The sequence below is a fragment of the Nestor notabilis genome, unplaced genomic scaffold, assembly GCF_000696875.1.
Source record: "Nestor notabilis isolate BGI_N333 unplaced genomic scaffold, ASM69687v1 scaffold24350, whole genome shotgun sequence".
Classification (NCBI taxonomy): Eukaryota; Metazoa; Chordata; class Aves; order Psittaciformes; family Psittacidae; genus Nestor; species Nestor notabilis.
Window position 1 is genome coordinate 115,014 of NW_009911080.1, and position 11,420 is coordinate 126,433.

The 11,420-nt window shown below is 41.8% G+C and overlaps 1 protein-coding gene across 1 annotated transcript in view; it reads left to right on the forward strand.

The window, feature by feature from the left end:
* LNX1 (ligand of numb-protein X 1, E3 ubiquitin protein ligase) overlaps nucleotides 1-11,420 on the forward strand; it is a 66,305-nt gene that overhangs the window by 21,462 nt on the left and 33,423 nt on the right. The window contains exon 2 of the mRNA XM_010013029.1: nucleotides 10,652-10,896. Within this exon, the coding sequence (XP_010011331.1) occupies nucleotides 10,652-10,896 (245 nt within the window). The remainder of the gene's footprint in view (nucleotides 1-10,651; nucleotides 10,897-11,420) is intronic.

The window sequence follows — 11,420 nt, forward strand, 5'->3', positions numbered from 1 at the left end:
ATCAGCGTTATCCCAGCCTGACCTGAGCTTTAGTGGTTAGTGCACTGTGAAAACTGAAGTGTGACGGTGTGAGCTCTGTGAGGCTCTGTTACAAGTGAGAGCTGATAGTAGTCCACACATGCCAGGGACACCACACCACAGTATTTTTGGATGCTTTCAGTGATACTGAGTGCGGCACTGCCTGTAGGTAGCTGTGTGGGGAGAAGGGTGAGTGAATTGGGCTTAGTGAATTTCAGACTTAGATAAAGGAATTCAGGTTAAAAGTATGCCTGATAGTTCTGTTAAGAAATGGTGATTCAAAAAAATGCTGGGTTTCACAATTTTTACAGCATAAGTGAGCATTTCCTACCATGTGAGCTTTCAGAAGACTGTAAACAACATTCCTGTCATACTTAATGCCGTGGCTGAATATGGAGCCTCTGCAGCCTTTAAATGCTTTTACAGTGTGTGTTTATTTTAATGGGAGGGTGAAATATCTCACTGAAGTATCTCCTATTTAGCTGGGTGGAATCCATAAAACCATAAGCTGTGAAGATTTTTGCATGCCTGATGGGTTTGTGGAGCTTTGTTCCAAAAATTGGCTTGTAACATCCCTCTGATCCATCCATCCTCTTCCAGACTGACATGCAAAAGAGAAGACTGTGGAGACAGGAGGTGTAGAAGCCAGAACTTTCTCTAGCAAAACGTACTGTTGGATATGTTTATCTTCACAAAAAAAAATAGTGTAATGAGATATTTAGTCAACAGTGTGACTTATGTACTTCTTATATCAGTGTCAATACTCATTTAGGCTGAAATCCTGGAAATTGAACTCTGAGATACTCCAGGAAATGTTGAACTCTGAGATACTCCAGGAAATGTTGTACTCTTCCTTCCCCACCCCTACAAGAAACCCATGTTGTTTAAGGGTTTTAAGACACAGTGATTCATGAATCATGTGCACTTCACTTACAAGGTCCTTGTTGAATATCAGACATCAGGTTTGATAAGATGGGAGAACTGCTTTTTAAAAGGGGAAGCATTAGTGACATCTTAATATGCTGCTTAGTCATGGTGGCAGATATGTTTGCCCAGCACTCAGAGGGGCATCCACAGGTATCTCTGTGATTTTTCAACTTCTGAGAAGTCATGCTGAGATCTTTTTCTGGCCGTCCTCATGAGGAAGCAAGTACGTGTTCAGAGCTTGATGTGTACCAAGATGTGTTAGCAATGTAATTTAGATACCCATGCTGACCTAAAACAGGTCTTCGATGACTTTTGGGTCACTGAGGTCAGAGGCGATTGCCACTAGAACTAGAGCTGTGAGTGGCTGCCCATAGTGTGTTCTGTCAACAAGAGGGTATGAAGACAGTATTTGTTATTTGCTGGCTGGATCCCCATTGTTTCCTGTAATTTCAAATTCCAGTAGAGAACATGTTAGTAAACTAAGGCCTTGGGTTGAAAACATCTTTAAATGGAATGTGGTGTTCCTTTTTATTGTTTACATCTTAGAGCCTGATACACACGTGTCACTGCTTTATGCCACATCAGACAAACTGGTGCCTCAAACCTACTCTCAGTAGTGCTGGCTTGTCGAGTCTGTGACATAGCAGATATCACAATTCATTTTATTTTATAAAGAATTGTGTGCTAAATACGTGTATATGCAAAATTTCTGCCTGGCAGCCTCTTCTGCCTGTGGCTGCAAGAATCAGGCTACGCTGATACTGCCACTCTTGCTAAAAAAGCAAACCCCTTGTCCCATTACAAACATATTTTGCTCACTGCATCATGAAGTTTTTATGGTATAGGTGGGGATAGGAGGAGGGAAAGACAAAGCTGAGATACTAAGTTCCAGGAGACTAGTTATACCTGTTGAGTATAATCTAGAGATCAAAGCACTGAACTGTAAACATGGAAAACACATGAATCAACAGATTGAATGCTTATTCTCAACATTAATTATATATATCCACATAAGTTGAAAAATACAGTGTAATGATTGTATTATGATGTATAACATTGCAATGCCTTAAGAATTTCTTTGTCCTTGCATTTGTTATTTTTGTCACAGGTAACTTGATTTTAGCAGTATTAATGTTTTTTGAGACTTTGTATATATATGCTGTGATCTTTCTTAGGCTCATTTTTCAGTTAAGGTTCTAAATGAGGAATATTTTCAGTGTTTCTGCTACAGTCTCATTACATAGGATCTCAATTTCTACTGTAAAAAGGTTATATTATTATTTTATTAGTATAAGGCAAAATTAATGGTCAAGATTGCCTGTAGAATACCGGTGCTGTTCTTTGAGTGGTCTTGGACTCAAAACCAGATATGAAGCTGAGAGCCACTGATGACAGGTCTTATGTTGCTTTCCAAATACCCAGCCGACACACACTACATTCAATTGCTTCCTTGTGCCTGCTGTCTGTAGATAAAAGAATGTACAACTATTAACAAGTACCCAAGTTTTCTATAAAGAAACCTCTTGAGGGTCTTTCTAATTTGTGTTTCCTCACTTTCTTTTGAAACAACATTCTAGCTTTACTCTTCAGGAGTGGGGAAGGCTGAAGCTTTTAAGTGTGTTGTTTAGAAAATGATGCAGTTTTGGAAGGTGAAGAAAGCACCTGGTAAAAGTTTTCATCAAGCTCCGCCTTTGCTGAAGTCAGGAGGGGTTTTTAGTACTTTATGACTAGCAATTGATCAGGATTAGTGGGTTTAAATGATATGTTGAATGCTAAAAGCACTAGAAGTTATTAGCAAGGTTTACAGGCTTCCATCAGCTAAAAATTACTAGTCCCATGTCTCTTATTTTGCTCTAAATCTCCTACCCTTTTATTTTGCTTTAGATCTCCCACCCAGGCACTCCTGGTGTGTCGGTACCTAGGCACCTATCAAAAGTTAGAGACAGTGTGCTGCTCCTCTCTTTTCCTTGTTTGTGTCAGCTAGTGTGAGTAGATTGCATGAGATACGTAGATTATTCTTGGGGAGCTTCAGTGTTTAATTAAGTTCAGTATAAATAAATACTGTTATTGTTTTGCATCACTCTTGTTCTGTACTTCTAGTCAGTAACTTCCCTGTGGTGATGAATGTCTGTTTATAGTAATCTAGGAGCAAATACTGATTAATAAGCTGACTGCAGTCTTTCACCCTGGTTAATTCCTCATGTTTGTTGCTTGAAGTCTACTTCTGCTCTACAAGCCTTACATTTAAAAGCAGTTTTGGAAGAGGGAGAAGCTGTAGCAGCAACCCTAGGCCATGCCTTGTGTGAGCAGTGGGAACAGGCTGCTGGTTCCCTTGTGTGTCCTCAAAGCATCTGTGTGTTCAGCACAGGTGGGGAAAAGGGCAACAGAAGCTGAAGCCACAAAGTTAATTGTGAATATTAGCTTCTCTAAAGTAATGAGTTGTGTTATGCACAATTCAGAAGGGGTGCTAATCTGTAAAAGAACTTGGCATTCCCAGCTCATATGCTGACTTGCCCATCTGAGTTGTCTCTAAGCTGTCTCTAGCAATTCACAGCTCCATTCTCCTATATGTAAGACAGCTGCAATTTGTTAGAATGGTTTAACACTGGAACTTGAAACGGTACTTGAACCTTGAAAAGAAAATGTTGTAGTTTCAAAATCATCAGTGGTAGAGTAATGGCCTGGAAAAAGTGTCAGGGACGGAGAAAACATGATCTGGACCACCAATCTTTACACAGTCCCAACATCAACTGGGATCATTGCACAATAATCCCAGTCATCGTTTTTGCCCACAATTGCAGGCAACTAGTATTGTTTACCAATTTCTTCCAGTTCCCTGTTCCCATGATAGATGTTAATGGGCCTTGAAAAGATTTCATAATAGAAGCTGATGATGGTGTCTGAAATACAACTTTTTGCTTTTTAAAGTGAAGGGAAAAAACACTTAAACATGACCACATGTTACATGATACTTTGGTAGCATGTACATGAAATTTAAACTCTGCAATTTATTTAAGAGTAAAAATGTGTTCCAAGTACTTTCAAGTCTTCTGAAAACTAGTAGGAAATCTGAAGATTCCTCCCTTCCCTCAGAATGAGCAGTCAAATTTAAAATGGGGATTTGGTTGCCATTGAATGCTTGTTCAATTTCTGTCTGACACTGTCTGTCTGTCTTTCCCTCAGTAGTTTTGGGAACTGTGAGGTCTGAACTCTGAACTGCAATTCCAATTCTGTGCCAATGCAAAATGCTTTCAGTGGCCTGTACCAAAATGACTAACAATGCTTGTTAGTCTCCTTCTCAGCAACCAAATCACAGAACTGGGTTAGCTGATGACACAGTAATTATAAAGAATGCTCCATATATATTTTCCTCATATGCTTAGAAAACATATTTTTTTTTTAACTGTGGGACCTATAGGTCTTTTTTCTGGTGATGCACGTAAATTCATACAGAATGGCTGATGTGGAAGTGAAGTATACAGATACTCCTGCACACGTTCCTTATATAATATACAAATATATTTTGTTTGACAGCATCATAATGCAAAAGCATTTTGAAAATGACAGCCCTTCCCTGGGGTCAGATCTTTACAGATAGGATGCAGCACAACTTTAGGCTTTGCTAATAATGTAGTTTCAGAGTTTGTTGAATTATGATGGCTTCATTTAAAGAAAAAGAATGGAAAAAACCTTAGGAAACCGTAACAGGGGTATGCAGAAATTAAACTGGAAAGAATTGATATTTGATATTCCCTATCTTGTGGGAAAGTATTTAAGCTAAATAACTTTAGCTTAAAGAAATAAATGTTACAAGGAGCTTTATAAATATTTACACAGTAGTAATGCAGAAATATAGAACCACTAAATCTACTATGTGTTCATACTTTAGCGAAGGCCTAGGTTGACAATAGACAGCAAATGACATGTGAAAATCTCTCTAACAGCTAGACAAAGAAGCCATTTGCCTCATCTGAACTATCGTAGCTGTGTTCAAGCTGACATGGAGAAGAGCAGTGATTATGGAAGAGCAGGATGGAATTGCTCATCCTCAAAACTCCAGAGGCAGCAGGGATCAAGCCTCTCAGCCAGCCTGATGCTCCAGGTGTCAGGAAGCTGTCTCTAAGAGGCTTTTGTTTATAGGGTTATTGAAGTGAAAGAGTAATAATAACTGGGACAATTTCCCACTTAGGTGAAAAATGAGCACTTTTTATTCCCCCCAAAAAAGATGCCAAGCCTCTGACACTGGAACATCATCGTGGAGAGGAAACCCAAGTTGCATCAATGCCAGCATATGGAACAGCAGTCGTGAGCATCTAGAAATATTGCTTGCATTATGAAATTCAAGTGCAGGTGCAGAGAACAGCCTGTTTCTAGTTGCATGTCTAGACAAGGTTTTTGCAGCCTGATTCAGCAAATGTTGGTTGGAAACTGTAATAAGGACTTTAAACTTTGCTTTTTAGATGCCTCATCCCCTTCTTTATGAATATTGAGGAAGGTTTAATATAGGCAGGACCCTCCTAGCCATAGCTGGTGGTTACAGAGTCTTGAGGAATGCTCTTGACATGACACAGTTCTTTATAAAAAGCAGAAAAGGCAAATGCATTAAAAAAAAAGAAACAAAAAATGAAAGAAAAATCAGGTTCTTATTTATGAGGCTTATTTTGTATGCAGCATTTATGCCATGGTTAATCCTCACAAGAACTCAGAATTACCAAGGAAAAAACACTAATGTTTCAGAATTGATTTCCATGTGTAACAAAACTGAGGAATTTTGTACATAGGACCAGGATTCACAGAAGCCAGTTTTCTGAGCAAGGATGATACAGCATCACTGGGTGTAAAGAGCAGGAGGGTACTGATCACCTTCACTGCTGAAGACATCAACGTCTCTGGCCTCTTAAGCACTGATATGGTTCGTCTGAAAGGGAGATTGTACATTTGCCGCATTTTAGCTTAGATCTGTGACATGGAATCTGGTTGGAGTTTAGGTGCCTCACTTTTTTTTAGTTTTGGCTCCAGTTCCAGGTACGCTATTAGCAAAAGTAAGATCAGAAGGGTTGATGTCATCTCTGCCTGAGAAGTGACCAAGTCAGTTCACACCCTTGTGATGGACTTTCAGAAAGCTTTAGAGTTTAGGCATTTGACCTGAAATCCACATGGTTGGTATTTGGGTTATGTTTGGGCTACAGTCACAGCTGATGTACACACTGTGTGAATGGTTTACATGGGGCAGGAGTTGCCAACACCTTCTTGTGAGTCAGGCTCTCCAATTCACATGCCCCCCTCCCTTCCCAGACATGGTAGGAGCCTCTCACCAGGGTCTCACAAGTGAGGTTATCAGCACCAGGTCATCCAGGACGCTCCTTGCTGCTTGCTTTCTCCATCAGCTTTTCCACTGGATCAGTTTAGGGATTCCAGAGCAACTGGGAAAGTTTGTGTGCTGGGGTCAGGGTGTGATACACGCTGTTGGTACTTCTGATCCCAGCTTATGACAAGCCCAAGTTACATAGGGATGAGACTGTTTGCAGTGAGGGCATAGCTGAAACGTGCTTGTCTACCCTGATCTCAGTTTAGCTTTGGATCGGCGATGACAGCCCATTACGCAGTATTTTCTTCTGCTGGGCAATCTTGAGTGCTTTGTATACATTATTCTTAATTGCACTCAGACAACGTGTCTGTTGCTTCTGCATTAAAGCAAAACGGCACCAAATTCTAAGTGTGCTGGAAGTGAGGTTGGGCAAACACTGCTGGAACTGGGCAGGGAGAGCTTCTGCTCTGTTTATTAGTGCCAACCCTGGCTCACAAGCACTGTCACTCTCTAGCTTCACTTTTTTCCCCTGTTTCCTGTCCAGGCAGTCAGGTGTGAGACGGGGAGAAAGAGGAATAGCCTGTGAAGGGAGTTTTCAAAACAGCAAATGCATTAAAAATATACACATCAATTTTCTGCCTGTGATACTGTTTCATCTAGATCACTAGAAATGAAGTTGAAAAAAACCATGCAGTTGTCCTCGTTTGTGTTTTGCCTTTACATTTTGCCCCTGTGTTACCCCGGCCAATGGAAAAACCTTGAGGTCAACCTCACTTTCAGGCCCTCCTTTGCTGTGTGAGGGATGCTGCAAGGAAAATGCATCTCTTTTCAAACCACTCTTTTATTTGAATTTGCCAATGATGTGGAAATGACCTGTCGGCCTTGAGTTTGACTGAAGCTTGTTTTTACAAATGGTAGCACCAAGTTAAGGCAGCCACAGTGTTTTGCATCTCCTGGCTCCAGCACTTGGGATGTGCTGCACCTGAAGCCTGCAGTGGAAAGCCGCCTTCATATGCAGAGCAGGGCACAGGGCAAGGTTTGCCCTGTGGCTGATGGTGTTGGTGCCAGCCATAATTGCATCCCTGGGTGAGGTTTCAGGAGCCACCACTGCCCTCTCACTGCCCAGTGGTTAGCTCGTATAGCCAGGATTTTGGATGGCACATTTCTGCTTCATAAAAGAGGCCACGCAAATAGAAGGAACTATTTTCTGAATTTCCTGTACACACCTAGTGACACTACTTTATTGGTATGAACTGTACAACATGCGTTATTCATGTCTGTTTATCTCTTTTGGGTTTGGCCTTCAAATTGTTTCGGAATCGTGCAGCTGCACAGATATACTCTGTCCAGAGTGACTGAGAAGAAACATAAATCTGTAGGTCACCTTAGACACCAGCCAGTGTTGGGTTCACTTTCTGACTGGCCTATGTTAATCAGGTATCGCACTCTTCCAGCTGTAAATCAGGCAGCTGATTAATAATCACAGTGAGAGAGATAATTAGTACTGGCATGTAGCTGTTTTATGGATCTCTCTTTTCTGGGAGCCAAATCCAACCATATGGAAAAATGTAGCTGAGACACTATAAATATGATTCCACTTACACAGTCATCTCTTCTGTTTTCTGTTATCACAGCAGTGTCAGCACAAGGAAAACAATGAAAGTGAAGAGATGCTGTTGCAGATTTTATTACAAGTTTGAGGGCTCGGGGCTTTTTTTCCTTCTTCAAGGACACTGTGTTAATCTGAAGAAAGAGGGCCTGCGATGTGTTCATTTATGCCTGCCACAGTTATTTAAGAAATAACTTCAGTGCTCATACTTGAAGAGCTTTTGGTCCTCTTTTAACTATTTCTGGCAGAGTTAGAAAGATATGCCTTGTGCTTTGTATCATGATCTGTTTTCTCCAATAAGCCACATCTTAAACTGTGTCATCCCTCTCTGCATTCAAAGTAACCGTCTGCTGTTCATTGCTGTTGGATTGATGCTGTTAACTGGGCGTCTGCAGTGCAGCCAGCAGCAGCGAGTGAGAATTTCCACAGAAAGTGAAGGCTTCAGTAGTGAAGTGCAGATGGGCACCAGGCGGTGGTTGAACCCATGCAGCTGGGAATCTTTGGGCTGAGCCACTTCTGATCTTCAGGTTGATCCTCATGCAACCCACCAGAAATAGAAAAGAGAGATGTGTGTTTGAGGACCCATTCACAAGGCTGTTGCTCTCATATCAGCTGCTGAAAGTTCACTGGCATGGTGAAAACAGAAGCAAACAAAATGTGGAGCAGGAATATTCTGAATCTTTGTGAGATATCTGTAAGGCAGAGATTGTCTTTTGAGAATAACAAACAATTCACTTCAAAGCCATTTCTTTATGTTCATTTCATTGCATTAGATTTTTAGACCATTTTTTAAAACTATCTTGTTGCGCATTCATAGGCTGGATTAGTAAATGTGACCTTACTGCAAGTGGGAGATGTCAAGGACAGGTTCCCAAAACGCTGTATTGGAGAAGTTTAGGTAGGTTGCAAGAGGGGAAGGTCTTTGTGGTTCTGCTCCCTCTGAAATATAAAAGAAAGCATTCTGCTAGAGCATGGGATGCTCGGAGGTGAGGAAGTCACACCTCTTTTTTGGGAAGGAATAGTAAAATTCGTGCTGCAGTGGAGGCAGAGGAGCTCTTCCTTTCTGTTTTACATAATTATTGTTGCAGTTTTGTCTTGGAATAGGTGCTCCAAATAGCTTTTGTTGGTCTTTTAAAATAACTGACCGACCTCCTCTTCCATAAGAGTATTTTCTTTTGAGACAACTCAATTTGCTTGTGAAAGGTTTCAGAAATAACTTCTGCCACAGCCATTCCCATCCAAACTTTAAACCTTCACACAGTTGCATGAATATGATGCAGTTTGGTTTTGGGTATTTTTTCCCCTCTTTAAGAGAAGAGTTGTCAGAAGTGGCATGAGGTGAATGATGGTAAATCATAATTTAGTGCTAAAAAATGTTTTTAATTCAATTGTCTCTCATAAAAAGCTAATACCATAAGAGAAATTAAACTGTTGTTCTGAAGCTGATATGAGAGATCTGTGACTAGTTTTCATCTCATCTTTCTGTCCTAAGAATTGTTTCCATAAATCATTTCTCTTCCAAGGCCTCTGTTCAGTGTACTTCTTTTTCTGACACTTAACCCACTAGCGTTGTGTACTATATGTATTATGCATTGCCTTTTGTGCATGCCATATATTATGAAGAGCTTTCTATCCCTAAGGGCTTCTGTAGCTATTTCTGTGAGTTTGTCCTACAGGGCACTTTCACGAAAGTCATCAGCTAGCCTTTGCTATGAAGGAAGAGATAACAGTAACTGAAAGTAGGGCAAGCTCATTAGATTATGATTGAAAGGTAGATTTTTCTTCATTTTAATGCAGTAAATGAGGTTCTAGTGGGTGGGCAATAGGCAGAATTGGTGCTGGAAAAAAGTCCCAGGTGCTGTGTCCTTGGGCCACTCTGTCTCTTCAGTTATTTTATAACTTTAATTAAATACTGACTCATGAAGAGCACACACTGACCTTTAATTTCATTCAAGTGACTTTCTTTAACAAGTCTCAAGAAATAGAAGCCATGTGTGGTCCTGCCTTTGCTGTCTAGGATGAATCTAGAGCAGGTAGTTGGGACCACAAATAAGCTGTTTCAAAGTAGGCTTGTAATTTGCCTCTTGCAATGTATCTTCAGCTTTTCTAGGAACACACACCAAAAAGAGAAGGTTTTGTCACTGCAGAGGTTGAGTCAGGGTTTAGGATTTGGATTTTTGCCCAGCACCCATTCACCTTGCACCTGCAACCCTCCCTTCATGGGTTGCATTGAAGGGCAGACCCTGCCTCCTCCATGGAAGACCACAGCACTGTGCTCCCGGTGTGACCACCTTGGTGACTGGACGGTTCTGCACGGCGCAGGGCTGGGTGAGGCACCTTCTTTGCACCAGCAGACATGGAGGAGCTGTCAGGCCTCACGCTGCTCTCCTTCATCGACCAGAAGCAAGGGAGAAATTACAGACTGTAGCCTCTGGCTTAATTAGCCACCTGCTATTCCTGTCCTCTTGCATCTGCAGTAACTATCTACACACATGAGACTACACACAAGGCTGTGGCTCTGTATTCTTTCCTTGACCAGCAGCAGTCTTCCCATGTAAGGTGGTAACTCAGCTACTTTGAAGGACAGTTGTCCTTCTTTTTGATTCTGTGTAACCTGATAAGATTGGCATCTTTCCCTCTTGTTAAGCATCCGTATTTCATCAGCCCCTGTGATCATCATGCTTTGTACTCCAAGTGGCAAATCATCTTGGCACCATACAATTCCAGTAAGTATGCAACGTTCAAATACAGTTTGTTATTATGTCTCCTTTTCCTTCCCTTCTTTTTAGATGTAAAGGAGCATCCCACTATGGCCTTACCAAGGAACGGAAGAGGCGTTCCCAAGACTGCTCTCCAGTCCATGGCTCCAGCTTGGCAGTAGCTGCCCTCGGCCCCGAGCTCTCAGCAGCTGCGGCCATTGCCTTAATGACAGATGAGCCAGGGCTGGTGAACCCAGCCTTCAGCCCCACCTCAGAGGACAGCCAGTCGGGTAGCAGCCCCGGAGACCTGCATCGCAGCAAAGATCGAAGCAGAAGTAAGAACTAAAAGTGATGGTTTGAGAGCCTGGTGGCCTCTTTCAGCACTCGTCTTCTGCGAAACATACGTAGTTGGAGGCTTTAAAACAAAAAGGGAGTGTGAAAGCTTTAATTTTACATGGCTTATCAAATTGCACAATCAGTGACCCAATAGATTTGAGGTGAAAACCAAATTGGCTTGGCCAGGGGCAGTAGCAAGCTGAAGTTGGACTAGTTGCACACATACAAGCCACAGGTCTTAAGAAAGATTACTTAGGCCAGTCAGCTCAGTTGGAAGAGTAAATGGCACATGTGATCTCCTGGCGAGACGGTGTAGCTGTGCAATGGCTTCACCAAAACATGGTGGCCCAAGTAACCCCCACAGACCATGCCATGGGCACCTACCCAAAAACCTGTTGCGAACCATGTTTGGCAGTTGCAGAAAAACAAACTTTCAGAAGAGCATTGGGAGCCTCGGAGATATTTGCTAGCTTCCCAGGGAGGCGCAGCTTGGAGGAGCTGGGACTGCTGGAATAAACACAGC